The sequence below is a fragment of the Ambystoma mexicanum genome, chromosome 6q (genome assembly GCF_040938575.1).
Source record: "Ambystoma mexicanum isolate Mex_15411 chromosome 6q, UKY_AmexF1_1, whole genome shotgun sequence".
NCBI classification, from domain to species: domain Eukaryota; kingdom Metazoa; phylum Chordata; class Amphibia; order Caudata; family Ambystomatidae; genus Ambystoma; species Ambystoma mexicanum.
The window spans coordinates 613,274,317-613,298,373 of NC_090937.1; the positions used below are offsets into that span (position 1 = coordinate 613,274,317).

The window sequence follows — 24,057 nt, forward strand, 5'->3', positions numbered from 1 at the left end:
TACTTTCAGTAATACCAGTGTAGTAGACCATATCAGTTGTACCGGGACGCTCAACAAGAAAATCACACAGTAATATCAACTGGCCAATATACTTTTCTGATCTAACGAAACAGATTCTAGGAACAGTATAAACCTATAACTGATTCAGGATAACAGTTATTCTAGGGGAGTTGGACCTTGGGGTGTAATATTCAATAACAGTTGCTTTTCAGTTCACAGAGTAAGGGAAGCAATAACTAATTTATATTAGGATAACACAGTTATGCTCAAGGTAAGTAAAACATACACTTTTTACAGGGGCTATAAGCAACTTAAAAGGCAGGTGCAAACTTCAGACAGTTTCTGTGTCCATCTATAACAGAGCAGGGAAAGCAAAACCCAGTGTTACACCTTATGAAGGACTCCAAGTTATTCTAGGTAGGTGAAACCTAAGAGACTTATTATGGACAGGCTAACAGCAGGTCAGAGAAGCAAGACCCAGTTGGGGACACTCATACATTTATCCTAACAGGAATAGTGAAGTGAAATCAACAGCATTACTTTTGGGAAGAGGCACAACCAAATCACAAGTGAGTATGGCAAAACAGTTTCTAAGGAAAGAAAGATGTTACATATACTTTTCAGAATGGCAAAACATTTCTAAGTTAAGTAATAACTTTTGCAACTGTTCACACAGAGTTACAGTTACCAACCAACTTGTTTTTGCAAGTAAGTAACTCTGAACACTCTCTTTTCAAGGCAGAAGGCCCAATCCTTAGATGTCTCTTCCTTATTCTTGGAGCAAAAGTGCTCTCAGAGGCAGAAGGGGGGGGGGGGGGGGGTCACTAGGGTCTGGTGTCCAACAGGTAGGTTAGGATAGGTTCTTAAGTAGCAAAAGGAGCAGAAGGCAGAGTTCCTAAGGAAGACGGATAGAACAATTAACTACTTTAGAGATAGTTAAGGGTGCAGGGACTTCACAGAAGACACCCTAGGAGGATTCTAGCAGGGGCCTGGGTGCACTGGCGAGAGGACTCCCAATCACAGTAAACGCCCCAAAACTACAGAAGAACCACAAGAGACTTAAGTAAATACCCAAGCCAGCACAGTACCTCAGCACAGAAGATTTTGCAGAAGGACGACTTCAGGATCTGCAGCCAGAAAATCTAGTCATGGAATTCCTTCATCAAGAAGACAAGACACTGGAAGGACATTTGCAGCAAAGATCACGGGGAAGGCTCTAGGAAAGGTTTTCCTCAAGGCTGGTTGCGGCTCTGTGGATTTGGCACATTTTTTCAGGAGTACAGAAGACAGAATATTGCTTGTCAGATTACCGTCATTTGCAAGGTCCAGAAATCTGATGAGGGGACTTTTTGGACTGGAATTGTGCATCTGGAGATCCAGCAGGATGCCCACGAAGTTTCAGCAAGATTCGGAAGACCGTGCACCGCACCATGGCTCGAGGTCCCAGGTTATTGCAGCACCGCAAGTTCGCAGCACAGCGGGGGATGGCTCAAAATGCATGTCTTCTTGAGTCTGGTGGGTCTCACCAAGCTCTGGGTTGTTTTCAAAGTCCTCAAGTCGATTGGAAGAAAGGGTTATAGCAGGCTCGAGTTAAACAGCAGGTTCTTTGGTCGCTGGAAATCGTTTCAGCCGCAAATTCTTAATCTTCCCCTTTGGTTTTGGTTCCAGTGGTCTACAACTTCTTCAGGTTCAGACTTGTATGCAGGAACGGGGGGAGGAGGGTGGTTGTCAATCCTTTCAGGACAGCCAGCCTCCCTGTTTGAACTGCAATTTCGCAATCAGGCTGGAAGACCAAGGGCTGTAGAGTTCAGGACTCCTCCCTCACTTCCTGCCTTCACAGACACTCTGGAGCCTGGGCAGGGAGATAAAAATCACACAAAGGAATTTCCCAACTTGGATGTCAGGGGAAGGACCAAGAAAGGACAAGGAACACCAAAATGGTGAAAGACAGGGCGCATTTTGGTAAAATGAGGACCCATAGGTGCCTTTACTGGGGCTGTGCAAACAGCCCGCGGTAAAGGTGCACTGAATGAATGAAATGGTTCACTGTCACCAGCCATTAAAAGGTAAATTTGTCCTTGTAACATAAATGTTACATTTAAAATGAGAAAGGGGATCCTCCGCATCTCCCCAGCACTACACATAATGGGGGAGGGGGGGAGGGCGGGTCCTGGTCTCACCTAATAAAATGTAAAAGACCCTTGGGAACTGTAGAGAAAGTTGGGAGCCCCTAGGGCAACCCAGCAACAATAGCACTGTTGCCAAAAAGGATCACTTTTAAAAGACACTATGGAGAGACTTAAAAATGACACCCATAAAAAGAGTAAATGATTCTGAGAGTGTGGGTTCCCACACAGAGGTATAAGGAAAAATAATCCACCAGTAAAAGCAAAAGGTTATGGGGTTGACACAGGTCTGGAAGATTTATCATTGCTATCAAAATCTTACCCACCATTGGCTAGTACATTTTCAAACCAAACCATATCATCTTTAACTTTTTTTTTATTAATGTGATATAGTTTATAAATAAACTTTACACATATAATATATAAAACCATATTATATATAGTGTTACTGTTTCTTGAAAATGGTACTGTTCGGTTTCCAGCCTAATGGATGGAGCTATTCAGAGTATGTTATCTATAAAAGATCGAACAGTGGAGAACCCAGTTAGAAAATATAACTTTGCATTAGCCTAAATTGACCAGCATTGTTCCAACATAAACCAATGCTCTAAAAATACTTACAAGACTTCCATCACAAGCTATCCGGAGAACCTCCTTAACTCGCTCCTGAGAGCTGTGATCTTTCAGAAACTCCATACAAACTTCTCCAGTATCAAGAATGCTCACCTAAAGAGAAAGAAAGAACTGAGGTACTTGTAGCTCTGAACTTCCCACCCACACAAATTATCACAAACAATTACACTGGCCACAAAATTACTAAAATAAATTCACAAAATATTTGCCATTTTTGTAATACGCATGCAAAATAATCTACTACTGTTGGCATTACATTACAGCATCATACAATGCAGCAAATGTTTTGCAAGCTATACTTTTGTAGGACACTGCTAGAGTATTAAAAATACTGTAAATTGTGAAGGGGCCAGTACAGAAATCTATGTGCCAGCAAGCTATGTGCTCTAAAAAGTAGTGTTAAGCATAAAGGGGTTGGCAGATAAGTGATTCAGCATTTTGTATTGAAACATATGGCAGACATACAGTTCATTGGAAAGGTAAAATTGCAAGATAACAATAGCATTCCCTACTGATATGCAGACTTCCAAAATACAGTACGTTTCTATTAATGACCTTTAAATTAAAACATGATATAAGGTTACAATAAATATGAAGGGTTAACATGGCTATAAATATCTGGGTCCAACTAGTCTGAGGAAGAGTGACAGGCTTGCCTATTCTCTGTGCAGACGTACCAACTGCACCCGCTTATAAGGGGGGGAATTATCTGTGCATAGTCATGTGGCAGACAAATGTCAGCCTGCCCAAATAAAAGGATGGGCCTACAATGGGATCCTAGAAGCCAGAGGTTAGGACAATATTTCTAAAGTCCACCTAAGTGAGACTTTAGAAGACTATTCCTTGGGCAATACAGAACTCTTAGCATAGGTTTGTACCACTCAAGGTTCTGCCAGGCTTATTTTAGGGGGGAGAGAGGGAGAGTGAGAGGGGGAGAGAGAGAGATGTAGGAAACTACAAATAACTGGTGGCATACTGTTAGGAAGACTTCACAAAAACCATACATCTGGGGCAGTACATAAGCTCCACTCTTAGTATAAGGCTGTACCTCCAAATGAGGAAGCATGGACAGAGCAGCAAAGCTCATTTTAGGCGGGAGAGAGGGCTGTAGCGTGGTACAAAGAAACTGTAGCATATATACAGTCCACTGAAACGCTATGTATTATAAACATAAATGGTTTATTTGAATACAAGTAGGCCAGATGAATCTTGGGTAAATAAGTAAAAATAAGTACCACCACATTATAAACAAAATTATAAAAACCCACTTAATTCTTAAGGGATACAACCCAAAGTATACAATCAGTAGTCCATGCAAGTCAAACCTATTACATATTCAGAATGCAATCTTAGGGAGTAAAATAGGTGATATATACTTTAATACAGTTAGTATTTCAAGGGTAGTAGACACTGTCAGTCCTGCAGTGCCACTCAGTTATGAAATTACAACATACCAACTCCGTTACAAGTATTCCTTGTACCCTTACTTTTTAGAACTAAGTTGAAAGTTAGTGAAACAACCCCTACACATCTGGGAGGGGCACAGTGATTAGTTTGGAAGTGTTCTAAGCAGATTCAGGGGATGCACAACTGTGTTACAAGTATACTTTACTGAATAGTGAAACACAAATTCATAGAAAATCTTCCTTCCTGACCAGGGTCAACCCCAGAACTTTTTGCTCTACTGGTGGATTATTTTTCCCTATACCTCAGTGAGTGGGAACCTTTTTTCCAGACTCACAGTCTTTTACTCTTTTTATGGGTGTCATTTTTAAGAATTTCTATAGTGCCTTTTTAATGTTATTCTCTGACAACCTTTGGAACATACTACCTATTGTTGCTGGGTTGCCCTAGGGGCTCCCCCTTTCAGCTCTCTCTGGCTAACCTTGTGAGAACTACAATTCCCAAGGGTAGAAAGGATCTCTGGATCCCTTTTACATTTTGTTAGATGAAACCAGCACACCCCACCTTATGTGGAGTGCTGGGGAGATGGAATGTACCCTAGTCCGCCTTTTAACTGTAACATTTCTGTTACAGGAACAAACTTACTTTTAATGGCTGGTGGCAGTGAACCTTTTTACTAATTTGGTGCACCTTTACTGCAGGTTATTTCCACCGCCTGGGTAAAGGCACCCATGGGTGCTCAGGTTAGCAAAACAGCACTGGTCTTTATTCACCATTTTAGCGTTCCCTGTCCTTTCTTGTTCCTTTCCCAGACCTCCAGGGTGGGAAGATCCTTTGTGTCAATTTTGTCTTCGGCTGGAATCCTGTGAATTTACCGCTAAGGCTCCACAGTATTTGTGAAGGCAGGAAGCGAGGGAGGAGTCCACAACTCTGCAGCCCTTTGTCTTCCAGCAGGACAGAGAATCCAGTTCAAACTGGGAGGCAGGCTGTCCTGAAAAGACTGCCAAAACCACCTCCCTTACCCCCGGCAGGTTTGAATGTTGCATGGCTGTTTGATTGGCTGGGGTCCTGCATAAAACCCTGGGGTCCTGCATAAAACTCCGATTCTGGAAGCTGAAGAGGTAGTCGACCACTGAAACCAAAACCCAAGAGGAAGATGAAGAAAATCTGTCCGACTATTTACAGCGACCGGAGAGCCTGCTGTGTAACAGGAGTCCGTTAACCTTCCTTCCAATCGATCTGGGGACTCTGAAAATGACAGCCCCGACCCAGAGCCTGGTGAGACCCAGTAGACTCAAGACCAACTGCATCATTTTGAGCCATCGCACATCGTGCTGCGACCTTGCAGGGATGCAATACCCAGATAACCAGGGACTGTTGGGGAGAATTCTCATTTCCTTGCTAATTCCCTTCAACCTTAGAGACCCCCAGCTCCTTTGCTGAACTTGGGACTTTTTAATTTTAACCCTGGAGTGAGAGACCTTTTTCTTACTCTGTTGTGTGTGGTTACCCGCTTGTTTTCACTGTTTTTGGCGTCTGACAAACTCCATAGGCATCTGATTTTTGTATGGTGACACACAGCACTTTCAGTGCAGTGTCACAGAGAAATCCTTAAGGTTTAACTACCTTTTCTTGTGTGAACTACATGTCCCAAGAACAATAAAGTGAAATTGACTTTACTTACCTCTTCTATTTGTAGGTCCAGCACACACCAATGTTATGTGGAGTGCTGGGGGGTTACCTAGTAGCCCCTGATCCTCCTCTCTCACGTAACATTTTTACGTTACTGTCACTACTTTAAATGGCTGGTGGCAGTGGTTTACTTTTTCCTACCATTGTGCTTTTCTACCATAGGCTGAACCCTCAGCTGCAGTCCAGCACCCATAGGTGACCATTTTTGTCAAACTAGTCCGGTCTTCTTTTTTCACCATTTTCTGTTTGTGAGGTCTTTCTTGGGTTTTGCTCTGTGCGTTGAGACCGGTTTGAGCCCTTTGTTTGTCTTGCCTTTGGCGGCCTTCAGCCCTGAAGCCCACCCCTGGCTCCAGTGTGTCTGGAAGGACAGGATGTGAAGGAGGCTCCCAAAATCACAGTTGGGCAAGATTGTATGCAGTATCCATTGGGAGACTACACCAACCTTGTCCTCCTGCCAATAGGTAACCCAAACCTTGGTATAGGTCTGTACTACACAGGTTGGTAATGTGGCTCAGCAGCCCGGCTTATCTCAAGAGGGGTCAATGTGAGCAGTAGGAGTTGGGTAAGATTTTCACAGAACTGGTATATCTTCCTGACCTGGGTCAACCCCAGAACCTTTTCACTAGTGGGATATTTTTGCTTAATACCTCAGTGAGTGGGAACCTTTTTCCACACTCACAGAATCTTTTACTCTTTTCATGAGTGTAATTTTTTTGACTCTCCATAGTGTCTTTAAAAGTTATCCTCTTTAACAACTTATTGGCAATAAGTGCCTGTTGTTGCTGGGTTGCCCTAGGGGCTCCCCTTTTAACTTTGAGCTAACCTTGAGAGAACTACAGTTCCCAAGTGTAGAAAGGATCTTTGGATCCCTTTGACATTTTATTCTGTGAAGCCAGCACACCCCACCTTATGTGGAGTGCTGGGGAGATACAATGTATCCCATTTCACATTAAAACTAACAATTCTGTTAAAGGGACAAGCTTAGGCTGGTGGCAGTGATACCTTGTATTAATTTGGTGCACCTTTACCGCGGGATGTGTTCACAGCTGCAGTACAGGCACCCAAGGGTGCTCATTTTACCAAACTGGCCCCCCCAGTCTTCTTTTTTCGCCATTTTAGTGTTTCTTGTCCTTTCTCGTTCCTTCCCTTGACATCCAGGGCGGCAAATTCCTTTGTGTAATTTTTATCTTCGGCGGGAGTACCCCGGACTCCCTGCCCAGGCTCCAGTCTGTGTGAGGGCAGGAAGCGAGGGAGGAGCCAAAACTCCACAGCCCTTTGTCTCCCTCCTTGCCTGAATGGGGACAAATCCCAGTGGGGGGGGGGGTGTCGGGCGGTCCTGATTGGACAACCATACGGCCCCTTCTTGTAAAATGCAGGGAGAGAATGCAGAAGTTAGGTTGCAATTCCTGATAAATACTGCAAACATGATGGGAGCTGAAGAAAAGTCGACCACTGTAACTGAAACCGAAGAGGAGGATGAAGGAAAAGCGTCAGATTTTCAGCGACCGGAGAGCCTGCTGTGTAACCTGAGCCTGCTATAGCCCTACCTTCCAATCGATCTAGGGACTCTGTAAATGGTGACCCAGAGCCTGGTGAGGCCCACAAGACTCGAAAAGACCTGCATTTTGAGCCATCCCACACATTGCTGCAACCTTGCATGCTGCAATACTCTGGTACCTCGATCCACTGTGCGGTGCACAGTCTTCCGAATTCCTAATCTCGCTGAAACTTTGTGGGCATCCTGGATGATATCCAGAGACACAAATCGAGTCCGAAAAGCCCCCTCCGAGTGCTGGACCTTTGTAATAATGAGAATTCAACAGCGATTTTCTGTCTTCTGTGCTCCTTGAAAAGGTGCCAGATTTGCATTCAGCTGCAAGGAAAACCTTCCCTAGAGCCTTCATCGATCCCTGCTGCAAAGTTCCTTCTGAGGTCTTGTTTTCAGTCACCACGACAAGGAATCCACTGACCAGGTATTTGGCTGCAGACCATGAAGTCCTCCTGATGCAAAATCATCTTCAATGCTGAGTTACTGTGTTGGCTTGGGTATGTACTTAGCTTAAGCCAGTTAGGATTTCTGAGTAGCTGTGGGTCGTTTTCTGTGATGGGGAGGCCTCTCATCCAGTGCACCCAGTCCCACTGCTAGAATCCTGCTAGGGTGTCTTCTGCGAAGCCCCTGGATCCTCTTCTAACTCAGAAGTAAAGTACTGTTCGCCCAGTCTTCCTAAGGAACTCTGACTTCTGCTACTTACGAATCTATTCTGACACTGCTTGTTGGACACTGGATCCTAGTGACCCCGACCCCCCCCCCCCCCATTTTCTGCCACTGAGAACACTCATGCTCCAAGAATAAGGGGAAGACCTTTAAGGGATTGGGACTTTTGCCTTGAAGTCTTTATAAGTTAGTTACTTGTAAAAGAGTTGGTAACCGTAACAGTTACAGGTTCTTACTTACCTTGAATGCGTGTTGCACTATTCTGAAAAGTAGATGTGACATCTTTCTTTCCTTAGAAACTGTTTTGCCATTCTAACAGAAAGTAGACTTAAGGGTATATTGCTCACCTGTGATTTGGTTGTGCCTCTTCCCAAAAGTAATGCTGTTGGTTTCACTTTATTATACCCGTTAGGATAATTGTATGAGTGTTCCCCAACTGGATCTTGCTTCTCCCGACTTGCTGTTAACCTGTCCAGAATAAGTCTGCATTAGGTTGTACCTAACTAGAATAACTTGGAGTCATTCAACCTTGGGTTTTGCTTTCCCTGGTCTGTTTTAGACAGACACAAAAAGAGTATTCAGTTTCTGCCTGCCCCAAGTTGCTGATAGCTCCTTGAAAAAGGTATATGGATTTTACTTAAATTGAGTTAGCTGTGTGCCATCCAAAAATAAGTTGAGTTACTGCTTATCTAAATCTGTGTTTCACTGATCTTAAAAGCACCTGTAATTAATATTACATCTTTAGATTTTACTCACCTAGTCGGTTTTATCACAAAAGTATTTATAGGTTTTTAACTGTACCTAGAATAAGCGTTCCACTATTGACAAAACGTATACTGTCCAGTTGACCGATTATGTGATTGGTTGCTGGGCGTCATGGTACAACTGGGAGGGTCTACTACCCTTGAATTACTGAATGTAATCTGAAAGTAACCGTTGGTTTCTACTCCCCAAGAATAGGTGTGCCTTATACTCAATATGTATGAAAAGGATTGACTTCCCTAGAACTACCGTTGGGTGTTCCAAATAAGGTTATATGCTTTGGTCTGTGAACCTTCAAGCATAGTGTTGAGCTTTTATAATTGTGATTACATATAATGTGATAGTACTTATTTCCCCCCAAGATTTATCTGACCCTACTTGTATTTAAATAAACAATTTATTTGTACAATACATAGTGTTTGTGTTTCTTTTGACCATTTGTATTACAATTTAATTTGCAGTGATTCTACAGCCCTCTCTCTCTCCTAAGATAGGCCGAACTGCTCCGTCTACGCTACCAACTAACTTTGGTGGTACAGCCTTATACTAAAAGTGTTGAATGGCTTTACTAAGCCCTTAATTGGACTTCAGAAAAACTGTCATAACACTGAATACCAAGGAGGTGTTGTGTAGTCTCCCACACCTGGACCTTCCTCATTATGTTCCCATTCTGCCTGGTCCCCCATGACACCCCTTGTACAGGGCCACACTTTCGCTTACACCCCAACGGCCTCAGCAGACTAGCCTGCCCCAGACATTATCCCATACCCTGCCCCACCCCCTTCCTACCCAACATCAACCCCTTCCAGCCTACCTCCTCCATTGACTCTCTTCGCATAGCAGACACCCCCAGCCCCCAAGAAGCATCACAAACTACTCCCATCGGCCAACCCACTATCACGAACCTCACTACCAGCAGATCCTATCCCTGCTCAGGATTTTCGAGATTCACCCGACTCAGATCCAGAACACACACACCCGCATCCTTCCCCAATCTAGGCAACAAACAAAACATAACCTTAACCAAATCTGCCCCTCACTGCACACGCCCTACACTTCCGACAGACCAGATATCACACGGCCTGATCGCACCCTCCCCCCGCACCCACACCAAAAAATCATGCATCACCACCGAAACCATTAAAGGTGCACTCATCAATGCGAGATCTGTAGTCGCCCATGCCTTAGACATTGCCGACATTATTACCGTCAATGATCTCGACTTCATAGCTATTACAGAGACCTGGCTCCACCCAGCATCTGGCCCCTCTCTATCACTCGCTATACCCAATGACTATACCATCTACCGTGCAGACAGACAAACAGCTAAAGGTGGTGGAGTAGCCGTTATTGCAAAAAGTTCCATCAACATTAGACACATACAAAACCAATCACTGACATCAGCGGAATTACTCACCCTCAAACTATCCACAACGCACACAAGCACTATCACCATCCACCTCATTTACAGACCGCCAGGCCCCATACTATCCTTTAATGACGACATAGCCCTTCTACTCTCTAACAATATCAAACCTAACTCTCGACTACTCATCCTAGGAGACTTTAATCTAGGTCTCAATGATGAGAAAGATGACAAAGCTCACACTATCGCCAACACTATCTCAGAATTAGGACTCACCCACCATATTGCACAACCCACACACAACAAAGGCCGCATCCTTGACTGGATAGCTGACCTCAATTGCAACACTACCATCCTCTCCAACACTCCATGCGCCTGGACCGATCACCACCTTATTACCTTCACCATCAACAAAGGCACTCAAACACCAGTGCCCTCCTCCAATGCCCCACCCACTCTCACAAGAAACAACAAAAATATCACACTAGAGAAACTCCTCCCGCTACTCCAACCCATCATCGACTTCTCACCCACCATGACCAACCCTACTGAATTAGTAGATTTATACAACACAACTATCCTTAAGGCCATAAACACCATAGCACCACTCAAGCTTCGGAAAGCCAAACCACGAGCACACCTCAATTCCTGGTTCACCCCCAAACTAAAAACACTCCGCAAAGCCAAAAGACAAGCTGAATTAGCATGGAAACAGTCACCATCCACTATTAATAAGACATCCTACGCACTGGCATCGAACATATATAAATCAGCCATCATCCAGTCTAAAAAAAACATGTACAATGAAAGAATCAGCAACGCCAAATCTAATACCAAAGAGCTCTTCAATATCCTGAGAGAACTCGAATCACCCTCCCCCATTCCAGACACTTGCAACAAAGACATCCACTGGTGCACGAACATCCAGGAAGCACTCCTAGGCAAAATTGCCACGCTACAAGCCAAAATCCTGACAATGAAAGAAAGCCTCACCCTCTCCGATAACACCACCCCCTCTACACACACCCACACCACCCCCCAAAATGATGACAATAACCTCTTTGAGTTTTCCACCATAACCATTAAAGAGGTTGAAGAAATAATCTACTCTCTTAAACCGTCCAAATGCCAAGGCGACACTTGCCCAGCCCCCATCATTAAAGATGCAGCCAAACAACTTGCTCCCTTCATCACCTCCCTCATCAACGCATCTTTCACCTCCAACATAGTGCCCAACAACCTCAAGGACTCCTGGGTTCTTCCTTTACTTAAGAAGCCCACCCTTGACCCTAATGTCCCCACCAACTACAGACCCATAACGACTGTACCCTTCCTACTAAAAATCCTCGACAGAGCTGCCTATCTCCAGATACAGAACCACCTTGAGAAAAATAACTTACTAGGACTCAGACAATCAGGATTCCGCCCCAAACACGGCACTGAGACCGCACTGATTGACCTTAAGACACAGATGGACAACATTAAAGACAATGGTAAACTAGCCCTCCTTCTCCTCCTTGACTTATCGGCCGCCTTCGACCGGGTCAACCACGACATCCTCTGCAAACATCTATCCTCAGCAGCCAAATTTTCAGATAACGCCAACGCATGGATCCATTCCTTCCTTAACAACAGATCCATGAGAGTCTTCGCACCCACAGCCTCTGCCATCCCAGCCCCAGTCACTTGCGGTGTCCCCCAGGGCTCCTGCGTCTCCCCCACTCTATACAATGTATTCACGAAACCCCTCTTTGACATACTGGACCGCTTGGGTGTCATCTACACCAACTACGCAGATGACACCCAAATACTGATCCCTTTAACAGGCGACTACTCCACCGACCTCACTGCTCTCAACAACATTTATTCCATTATCCAAGAATGGATGGCCAAGCATGGCCTATGCCTTAATGACGACAAGACCGAGCTTCTTCTCCTAGGTTCCCAACCCAGACTTAATAAACTCGACAAACTCTATCAAGCATTCACTATAGACGGCAATAACATCATCGTCTCTAACAGCGTCAAAACCCTAGGAATCTACCTCGACTCTTCCCTCACACTGACAAGACAGATCAATTCCATCTCATCAGCCACTGCTTACACTTGTAAACTCATCAATGCCAGCAGACCTTACCTCTCACCATCCAACTGCATCACCTTAGCCAGAGCGCTAGTCCTTTCCAAAGTTGACTACTGCAATGCGCTATTACTTGGGAACCAGTCAGAAAAACATCAACAAACTACAAGTCATACAAAACAACGCCTTGCGAGCAGCCCTGAACATACCCAAACATGAACACATCTCGGACGCCAGACGCACCTGCCATTGGCTATCCATACCACAAAGAATTGAATATAAAACAATCTCACTCACACACAAATGCCTAGCTAACCAAGCACCCAGATACCTATCCGACAACCTCAAGCACCACACCCCAGCGCGCCCTACCAGATCAGCTCAAACACACTGCTTAAATATCCCAAGATTTAAGCTCCAAAAAGCTGGCGGCTCCAGCTTCCCCGTGCTTGCCTCCAAACTTTGGAATTCACTTCCACTCGAGCTGAGATCAGAACCGTCCTTTCACAGATTTAGACACAACACCAAAACTTGGCTTCTATCCAAAGAAACTGCCTAGCCCTACCTCACTAGCATGCACCAAGACTGTAAATTTGTAAATATGTAATCGATTTGTACATTTCTGCTGCATTATTCTTGTTGTATTCATTATTCTTGTTGTATTCACCGCAAGCGCCTGGATGCCCTAGGGCCAGGCGGCGCTATACAAATAATAAACTAAACTAAACTACATCAATTCTTGCCCGACATCTCTTTGCTGAGCATCACAGTGCAAATGCTAAGGTCTACTATCCTTGTATTACAGAAAGTAAACAAAAAGTAACTAATGGTTTTTACTCCCGAAGAATAGGTGTGACCTATACTGAATGTGTATGAAAAGCTTTGACTTCCCTATACTACGGTTAATTTTCTAAATTCGGTATATGCTTTGTTCTGTGTACTGTAAAGCATAGCGTTGTATTTTTTTTATAATGTGTTTATATGATCTGTGATGGTACTTATTTCCCGAAGATTGATCTGGGCTTACTTGTATTTAAATAAACCTATTTTCTTTACAATACATAGTGTTTCTTTGGACCATATGGGTATTACAATTTCTTTGTACTGATTCTACAGCCCTCTCCCCATCCTAAAATAAGGCTGGCTGCTCTGTCTACGCTACCATATACTGAGGTGGTACAGCCTTATACTAAGAGTGGAGTCTTGTACTGTCTCAGTTGAATGGTTTTACTAAGCCCTTAGATGGACTTAAGAAAATCTGTCCCAACAAGTATGAACCTACAACTACATTTGGGATAACCTTCAGTTATACTAGGTGAGCAAGACCCAATGTAGTAAAAAACTATCACACTTGCTATTCACAGGCAAGTAAAACAAACACTTGTAAGAATGGCAGAACTTTCTCTTGAAACTGCTCCTATTCTAGGAGGGGCAGTTACCAACCAACTCAAAAGTAACTTTTAAACACTTGCTATACTTTTCAAGAAATAATCATTTCCATAACCAATCCTTCCATAATTTATTGTATGACTTCTCCTACAGGCCGCTAGGTCCAAGCTGTAGGCAAGTTGAGAGAGGGTTGAGTTGCAAGAAAAATCAGAGTTCCTGAGGAAGGCCGTTCATGACAAGTAAGAAGTTCACTTTAAAGTTTGTTAGGGTCCAAGAACTTCAGAGAAGACACCCTAGAAGGATTCCAGCAGTGGGCCTGGGTGAACTGGATGAGAGGACTCGCTATCACATGAAACACCCCATAAACTACACAGGAATCACACAAGGCTTAAGGTGAGTAATACCCCGGCTAACACAGTACCTCAGCACAGAAGAGGAGTTGCAGCATGACGTCTTCAGGATCTGGAGCCAAAAACCTGGTTGATTAATTCCTCGCCATGAAGGCTGAAGACAGGACACTGGGAGGGAATTTGCAGCAGGAGTCAACAGGGGAAGGCTCCAGGAAAGAGTTTCTTCATGGCTGGATGTAGCTCTGTGGTTTTGGCACCCTTTTCAGGAGCCAGGAGAAGACTGAATATCGCCAGTCGGATTCTCGCCGCAAATTATGTCCAGCACTCTGGTGAGGGGACTTCCAAACGAAGTCTCTGGAGGTCCAGCAGGATGCCACCAAGGTTTCAGCGAGCTTCGGAAGACTGTGCACTGCACATTGGCCCGAGGTACAAGGGTATTGCAGCCCAGCAAGTCTTGGGATGGCTCAAAATGCAGGCCTTCTTGACACTAGAGGATCTCAACGGCCTCTGGGTAGGAGTCGTCACATTCGGGAGCCCTAGGTCGAAATGGAAGGAAGGGTTACAGCAGGCTCTGGTTACACAGCAGGCTCTCTCGTCGCTGAAAATCGCTAAAGAGGTATTTTCTTAATCTTCCTCTTCGGGTTTCAGCTCCAGTGGTCGACTTGTCAGCAGCTTCCAGGTTCGGAGTATTTATCAGGAACTACAGCACAAATTGTTTCTTCTCTCCTTGCATTTTACAGCAAGGGGCGATATGCCGGTCTAATTGGGGCAGCCAGCCCCCCACTAGGAGTTGGTCCCTTTCAGGCAAGGTGAAAGACAAAGGGCTGTGGAGTGTTGGACTCCTCCCTCGCTTCCTGCCTGTCGAAGAAATTCGAGAGCTGGAGTGCGGAATCCAAAGGATTACCGCCAAAGATCGAACTTCCACTAAGGTTGTTCCCACCTAAAATGGAAGGGGAAGACCTCAGAAACAGCAAGCACATAAGGAATGGCGAAAAAAGAAGACGACCACCATTTTAACAAAATAGTGCCCCTTCTGTGCATTATCGAGAATTAATGAAAAGCCTGCGAGTAATAAAGACTAAAGTCATAAAGGTAAAACCACTGCCACCAGCATTCATTTAAAACTCCCAATTGTAACTAAATGTTACCACGTAACTAAGGAAGGGGATACATTGCATCCCCCAGCACTCCAGAGAAGGTGGGGTGTACTGGCCCACTATATAAAACGTAAAAGGGGATGAAAATCCCTCTATACTACTTGGGAAATGTAGTTCACCCAAGTACATGAAATATATTAACAGGGGAGCCCATAGGGAAAACCCAGCCCAAGCCCAAAAGTTGTAGGAAACTATAAACGTCAACCATACACTATGGAGGGACAAAAAAAGGTCACCCATAGAAAGAGTAAAAGACTAGGTTAGGGGGGAAAAATATTTCCTTTCATCCAGGGACAAGGTAAAATAGTTACCTAGTCAAAGCAAAAGTTTCTTAGTTTGACATAGGTCAGTAAGATTTATCATCAATATGAAAATGTTACCTAACAAGCGGAAACCCAACTGTATGAAGCAACCTATCAAGAGTTGGATAACATCTCTACACAGTACATGTAGCAACTGTTTTGGGGTCATTAACTATTTCACACCACCAATGCCAAGTACAGGTTAATAAGGCTGGCTTAATAAACCTTTGATCACCTATTATAAACCACCTTACCACTGCATTTTTTGTTTTCTGTCGTATTGGTTTTAGTCGCCGGGCATTCAGTGGAGAGGCAGCACTTTGCAGGGAACGTGCTCCATATCCTTGTGGTGGGTCATGACCGCTACTTTTGGTTTTCTCAGAAGCAGGAACAGCACCAAATGAAGACCCTGGATGGGTTTTCTGGGGTTTGAGCTGCTGAGCAAGGACATACTTCTCCGCTTGCCACTGTACACTACTTGAGAAGCAATCTGTGTTCTTGCTCACTTTCACATCTCCCCACGTGTGGCCCTGCAACTGTCGTTGCACACCTGAAAGGCAGCTAACAGCTCCATTTACATTGATACCCTCCTCCTGGTCTGGAATCCTTTTCAGTGGGGCTGCAAAATAGAACAAAATAAAAAATAAAAAAGGGGCAGACAAACGAAGAGTATATTACATTTATTAATGCATGAAAAAAAAGCTTTAAAAAGTAACTAAATGCATCTATCAGATTTAAAAGATGGTTAGCAATTAGGACCCTTCTGCTATTCAAAGGCAGCTAGGTTTCCTCATTTAGAGATGAGTTTACTTCGTTCCAGTGTGTTGTGTTTAACTTTGATCCATCTCAAATGTATTTAGTAATTATGTTCAAAGTTAAAGTAATTGTAAACCGCATATCCCATGTGGACCTTTAGTAGTGAGTTCATGTACAACTGTCAGCTTTTTAAACCATAAGTCCTGGCTGCAGGGTGGTTAAATTGATGGCCCAAGAGACACAAGGTGTTGGGAAAGATTTTAAGTTTTGCAACTCTACTTCCATTCACATCAAAAGAACTCCCACGGCCCACCCTCTAATTTCAAACCATGTAACCTAAACTACATACCTAAAAATCATCAAACAGCATAAACTCTACAATCCATTGTTACAATCTAACGACATAAAAGAATACATATACCAGGAGGAACTTTTAAATTCTGTGAAGCAAGCCTTTAAAAACTTTAAAAGCCTAATTGTCAAAGAAATTTAATTTGTGTTTAAAATGCTGACCCACAGAGCCTGTTCTGTTCTGATATTCAATCGAATGATATGTCGCCTTAATGTACACAAAGCAGGACATTTGACATAGGTGTTTTAGGGTCTCTACCTCCTGACCACAAAGCCGACAAAGTCTCTGCTCCCTGTCTGGCCAAAATGTCTTGGGTTGGTAGTAAATGTAACTTTAGTCTCAAAATATGAGCCCTAAATAACCAACCTCGACGGATGCTTTTTCAAGTAAGGAGCAACAATATTGTAATTTTTAATTGACCAAATAAAGTTATCCAAAGCATAGATAATTCATCAAGTTCCCTCTTACACCATTCCACATATATCTAAACAGTTTCTGCTTTACAGTATGCAGCGTCACCATCAGGTCTTGTGTTAAGGCCTCTATTTTTGACAATAGTTGCAAACAATCTGCCCCCCCACTCCATTAGGACCTTGCACACACTAAAACTCTCATAAATTGAAGCAACTGCGGGGGGCAATATACTTCAAAGTTTCCAACGTTCCCCAGTCAGAGTCTATATAGGACGCTGCCCAAATTCATACAACATCCCAACCAGTGGCACAGATTACGGGAGGCAGAGGACCCCTCTCCATTGTTTCACCTACAGCTTTGACCAGGCGATGTCATCCTCCCTTGTTTGCGCACCAACATTTTTTCCCCCTCTAGTAGCTTTGACCTCCCTGGCATGTGCCATTTTGCAGTGCATCGTTCTGTGAAGCGCAGTTTCGGCTGAAACCTTGTGGGCATCCTTCTCGACCTGCAGTGACTGTTTCCCACTCCTACGTGCCCCCCTCAGCTGAGTCGAGATCTGCCATAGCCGCCCCTTGGGGAAAATCTTGTGACAGTGTTCTTCATTTAAAAGTTACTGTCCAGCTCCTAGGTACTTACCTGGGGCTTGCTGCGTTGTTCTTTTGTTCCTGGAGGCTGCATTCAGCTAATCCTTGCACCCCTCCAGGGGCTACCTTGAGCTACATTGGGGTGGACAACCCTTTGTGCTCTACCTTGGGACAGTTGTCCTTGGGGTAATCCGGCTAGGGAAACGGCTAATTTCCTTGCCAAAGTAAACCTGTGTTTACCAACCTGCAAACTGCTGAACTCTGCTTTCTTGCCTAGTCTTCTTCAGCCCTTGGTCACTGGTGCCCCAGAGTCCCCCTCCGGCTTTGGGAGACTCTGCTAAAACAGGGTTGGACTTTCTAACAGTTATAAAAAGTTATCAAAATTTCCTTAAGTTTGCATATATGTTTCAGGGGGTTTAATCAAGTGATTTGTTCCCTTTATTGCTATTCTGAAGTATCTAACTGAATATTGCAACTGTTCCCCCCCATTATGTTATCGTGTGATAGTACTTCTCTTACTTGAATGCTACCATCTAGGCTGGGCGATAGATCGAGTTTTGGAGATAGATCTATATATATTTTCTAAATCGATATAGGAAGAGACAATATAGTTAGCATCAAGATATATACATTACATATGCTATTTGTTGTTTGCATTTTGATATTTACACAGCGGTGTGTATTCTCAAACAGGAAGAGTAAGCCTGCATTTAGACTTTATTTTGATCAATGTCTTATAAATAAAAGGTGTTGACATCTCATATGTAGTTGCCGGCTTACAATTGAGCATTGAACCCATAAACAATACTGAGATATATATTGTATATCACCAGTCAGCCAAAAAGATTGAGATGTGACTTTTGGTCCATAGTACAAGCCTTAGTGTATATAAATAAATAACTATTTTTTAAAAATATATCTTTTAGTGTGTAAGTTTTTCCTTGAACTAATTGTATGCTCAGAGTACTGTGCGCCTCACTACAGTCCTCCTCCCTCCTCGACTAAGCGTGGCTGCTCAGCCATTGCTACCAAACCTTTGGTTAGCTCAGGCTAAACCCAATGGGTGTAATCTTGTTCATCCAAGGTGGGCTTTCTAAAGTTTTGTCATAGACAGGACTTTGGCAATATCCTGCTAACACATTTACTTTTGCAATCAGCAACAACCAGATTACCAACCTCTTCTTAAACTCCTGGTTGTGCATTTGGTACCTGCCCAGTAGCAGGAGCAGTTTCCTTCAGCTGGCCAGAGCGGATCCTGTTTTCAATGGACACTAGTCGTCTGGACTCGCTTAGCAAGGTTCTGGTTTTGGTTTTGTTCCTCTGGGATATGGGAAACTGCATCGTCTGCCCTGAACCTGTGGCAACTCCAGCTGAGGTTACCATATTGCAAACCCTGAAACGACCTGCTTTGATGCTCCCGGTCTTAAAGATACGTCTCCAGAGTTCAAAGACTATCTTGGTTCAATTCTTGCGACATTGGGAAAGGGCGCGTCTTGGTACAGTCCCTGCCTCGCTGTTTTAGAACCAAGACTAGAAAGGACACTACTTTTGCACACCACTATGAAATCTTCAAGACAGCTGCTGCAGCAATAACTCTTGTAAAATCCTTTATGTATCGTGTGGCCGACTAACTTCCAAACTTGCCTGCTACTTCCTGAGAATTTGCCTAGACTGATCTGCCACTCTACCATTTGGAACGTCAGGATACTCAAATGTTTATGGCATGTAAATCATATGTAGAGTGCGTGTCACACCAGAGATTAATTTGCCAGTAAAAAACAAAAAGAAATGTCTGACTCTTCTCTCCCGTTAATATCTGCTAGATATCTATGAACTCCAGAAGGACCCGTTACCCATTATGTCTGCCAGATCTATCAATGTTAACACAAATATTTTTCTGCTAAAATTATGGAAGCCGTTGCCTCTGAACAAGTGCTGAAAGCCTGAGTGGGGGGTTGAGGCTTCTTTGTGACCAGTCATGTGCTTCATGGCCCACTGGGGATGGTTGTGAGACATTCTGGTGCCCCTTGAATTGCACTGCCGCCCCGTACAATGAATGGCCTGCACATCCTGCATTACCCCTCACTCCAATGCACAGTTCAAGCAGGTTTACCCATTACCATGGAAGCAAATGCACAGGTTGGTTTGTAAAATATGCACGCAAAAGAATTTAAGTGCCTACCGTTGGCTTGTATGTTTCCGAACCATTGCTGTATTGTTTCAGGCTTTGACATCGGGGCATCACTTTTTACGGAGTAGTGGAAATCTGAGCTACAAAGAAATAACGTTTAAAATAGATAAACGTTCTGATCCATCTGTTCAACAACACAGCGTTCAAAAAGCAGACATACCATTTATAAACGATTATAAAGCTGCACGGTTTGCCCGAAGCAACTGCCCGATTAGCAAAGCCCAAAAGGCTTTGCTAATATGATAAACCAATACAAAAACAAACAGGCAAAGTTTCACTTGGGCATCTCATTGGATTAGCGATAAATGTGCAACAATTATTTTCTAACTTTTGAGAATAGCAATCAAATGTAAAACAAGAGCTCAAAAAGTCAATTTCTAATTGCACAAACGCACAAACCAATCTAAAACAAACAATGGCAGCAACTATTACCCATGCAAGAAGGATCCAACACAGAAATGCATCTACCGCCTGCACGGAAACGATCATAGCCAGTACCGCCTCCATGCAATGCAAGATTCATACTTTCAAAGAACATACCTTGTAAAGGAGACAGGTTTGTAGGTTTGAGAAATCTATCTTCTAGGTTTGCCAAGCGTAGTTATAGTCCTCAAATGAGGGCAGCCCCAAACACTAATGAATATGAAGGGCATGTTCTTTCTGTGAACCACATCATTAGCAAAGACTGTGGTCAACAACGTCAAGCTTACTGATCAAGGGTGTAATAAGCCCATGGGGAACGACATGCGCCAGGCAAGAATGAACCACGCAGTATCTTAATGGCAATCCCAGTATCAGTTGCAATTAAAAAAATCGTTTACTATAGTAAAATAACGTGTTTCTTGAAGAGCCTTGAATTAATTGGCGTCAGATTACAGCTCCGAGTGAAACGCTCGACTAAATATATATCTAAAAAAAAAAAAAAAAAAAAAAAAAAAAAAAAAAAAAAAAATCAAAAGATGGCACGTCATGGGCTATGGAAGGGAACCTGACCTGCCCCACAATGCACTTAAGAGATTTCAATTCCCTGTAGCAATTGGTCTACTATTTAAGCCCGGAAGAAAATGACCATATGGTATAACAACCAAAGATGGTCTAATCCCGATTCAGATGGGTGTGCGCTACAGTGTTAGAGTTCCAGTCAGGAGGAAAACAGTCTAGTTAACGCACATTTATACATTTGGATTAACCACAAAGTTTTCTGCAATTTATGACATCACTCAAGATGTTCTCAACATGAACTGTTTATTGCACTGAATTTTTGATTAGGGAGAAAAATATATGGCAACCTGCATAACTGTTTAAAAACAACATGGAAGCGATATTCTCATGGAAGCTGCAATATCTCGATAACATTCTGAATGCAATATCCCTATTACAGGTAAACAGTAATGTAATTAGAACAAGACATCCCTGCTCTTAATATGTTTGTTTATTCAGGATACCATAATGCCTGCTGCTAGACTCTTAGTTTCAGATACTTTCTTTCCGATGAATTTTCTTAGTTACGTCTCAGTCATTATTTGATAAATAAGAAAATTTATGGTAGTATGTTTATTTAGTATACCACTGGAATTTATCTGCATGTTATCACAGTCCAGTCTGAACCACAATCCTAATTATTAAAGGCAATTCTATTTTGGGTCAACGCCTATACAAACAATTAAGCAAAAACAATAAGCAAAAACAATAAGCAAGTAAGTAGAAATGCAATAAAAAAAATGCCAACAGTAAACCAATCACCATACATGGGGAACAGAAAAGGAGGGCGGGGAAAAAAACAAAAAAAAAAAAAAGAAGGGGGACATGGATGTTCGACATACAGTTCATTAAAAGCATCCCAAATATCTGAATATTTACTTAACTTTTTCTAAATCTGAAAATACTTTCTCCCTGCTTGTCGAACAGACTAATCATGTAATCAGCAGTAGGCTTGAGATCACTTTCCCAAAATTTCAAAACTTGCTTTATGGCCACTAAAAGGGTTCTATAAGCCTAAAAGAGTAAGCCAACAGACAGCTTAATGCCAGCCATGAACAGGCCCAACACATATCATGCGAGTACGAGAGAGAGAGAGAAAGGCCTAAACACGATCAATAAGCTGAAGGACTTTACTACAAACGGAACTTTCGGACATAGCCAAAACATATTTAGAATGGTTCCCATCTTCCTCTTGCAGTTCTAACCAAGTGCCATCTTTGCTAAGCTTGCAGTGTTTCATCTTCCAAGGGGACTAGTAAATCCTCTGCTGTTATATCGCAAGTCCAAATCAACCTTAATCCTGCAAGGACCCGCATATATACGACTCTGTTAGGACAGTTTATCTGAAGTCCAACGAACTCCACTCTTAGTAGAAGGCTGTACCACCAGAGTATGGGGTAGCGGAAACAGAGCAACCAGGCCCATCTTATGAGGAAGAGAGGGCTGTAGGAAGGTACAAAGAACTTGTAGCATACCAAGGGTTCAATAGAAACACAACCAGAAGTATTGTACAAAATAAAGTTTCATTATAAACACAGTTAGGTCAAGTTAAGTCTTGGGGCAAGTACTTCATCATAGAGGTTAGGAAAGAATTGGAGTAACAACCCTGTGGAGACTACACCACCCTTGTCCTCTTATTAGGTTACCCACCTATTGGTATAGTTCTGTACTACGCAAGTTGGTAGTGTGACTGAGCAGCCAGGCTGATCTCAAGAGGGGTAAATGTGAACTGTAGAGCTGTAACATCGAAATCCACAAATACAAGTATCCAAATAAAACTTACACAAGTTTTCTAGCAAAATAATTATGTATTTAACTGTCAGTTTTAAATAAGCACTCTTTAAAAAGGGCAATGTGCAACAATAGAAATGCACTTCAAATACTTTCTCAGAGTCAAGGTCAAGCAAGTATATAACTCTTTAGAAATGCTTCCTACACACTTCCTGCACCCTGAGGTGATTTCACTAACTAGGTCAGTAATGGCATTTATATCACTTTTGCACTTGTTAAAATTCTGAGGTTGGTAGAAAGGAAAGATTAAAGGAAGGAAAAATGTTAACAGGTTCTCAGAGCATGAGAGCACTTAAGTCTAGATTCAACCTTTCCTTGCAATATTAGTTAAAAACCAATTATCACCTATGAGGGACAGTTGGAATCAAGTCAATGGACTAGAAGAGTCTGCAGGGAGCCAGGACAGCCAATGTCAATTTGGAGCAAAGTCTATGGAGCGGAGGCACTTTTAGATAGCAATAAGTCTTGCACAAAGTTAGAGAGTTTGTTGTAGAAAAATCACTGTTGGGCGACAAGCTGACACTTGTGAAAGTTAGAGCTGAGATCAGCTCTAGAAAAGCAGCTACTGCAAATCTCAACTGAGAAAAGCAAGCTACAAATAAAGAGGTAAGCACCCCATAGTCAGCACAGTACCTTGGGTTGGAAGAAGAGGATCTAGCTGGCTTCTGCCTTGGATGCAGTGTTGCAGATCCTGTGTTCCTGGGCCTCAGTCGTAGGGACAAGAGGGAGGATGTCTGGAGGGCTCCTGCACAGCAGTTAGGATGTCGCCAGCAGCTACGGGCTCTTTTCAATTCAGCAGTATTTCGCAGGTTCAACGCGCAGTAAACAGCACCACTGTGATTCTTGGACACACGATGGGCTTCCTTCACTCTAAGCCCAGCACTCTGGTGAGGCGACTAGAGCTTGGTTTGTTCTGCTTCGGGAGGGTCCTCAGGAGACTCCTGGAGCTTTTGGTCGTCTTACAGACGTTGCACTCTACTACAGATTTCTGATCCCCTGGCACTCGGTTCCAGCAGCAGCAAAGAAGTACATCCAGTTGGGAAAGGTCTTCCAGCAAAGTTGGTCTTGGGGCGAGTTGGTCCCACGAACCCAAGGGAAGAAGTTGTCCTTTCCGGAGCTTCTATCGTCAATTAAGAAAAGGAGTTTCAGCATAGCAGTAGGGTTTCACCAGGAAGTTCAACGGTCCAGGAGGATGCAGCAAGCTTCTTTTCTCGAATCCTTCGTCTGATGTTTCGTCCAGTGGTCGACTGTCTCCAGTCCAAGAAGCCTCGCTTTTCATGCAGGTTTCTCCTATTCATGCACAGCCGAGCTGTCACTCAGAGCAAGGTGGTGGTTCTGCAAGTGCAGCCAGCCAAGGACAGGGAGTTTCGGGCACCTCCCGCGTTTCCTGCCCTGCCAGACACACTGAAGCCAGAGGCTGGTTTCAGGACAGAAGCCCACAAAGGCAAAACGAACAAAGGGCTTAAACCTGGTTTGGCACGCAGAGTAAAACCCAAGAGAGACATCACAAAC

At 43.4% G+C, this 24,057-nt stretch overlaps 1 protein-coding gene across 2 annotated transcripts in view; it reads right to left on the minus strand.

Annotated features, from left to right (window-relative positions):
• Nucleotides 1–24,057, minus strand: part of PLK4 (polo like kinase 4) — a 253,654-nt gene that overhangs the window by 173,608 nt on the left and 55,989 nt on the right. For both annotated transcript variants that reach the window (XM_069631104.1, XM_069631103.1), the window contains exons 6-8: nt 19,765–19,853; nt 15,731–16,095; nt 2,748–2,852 (exon numbers count right to left, since the gene is read on the minus strand). In XM_069631104.1, the coding sequence (XP_069487205.1) occupies nt 2,748–2,852; nt 15,731–16,095; nt 19,765–19,853 (559 nt within the window). The remainder of the gene's footprint in view (nt 1–2,747; nt 2,853–15,730; nt 16,096–19,764; nt 19,854–24,057) is intronic.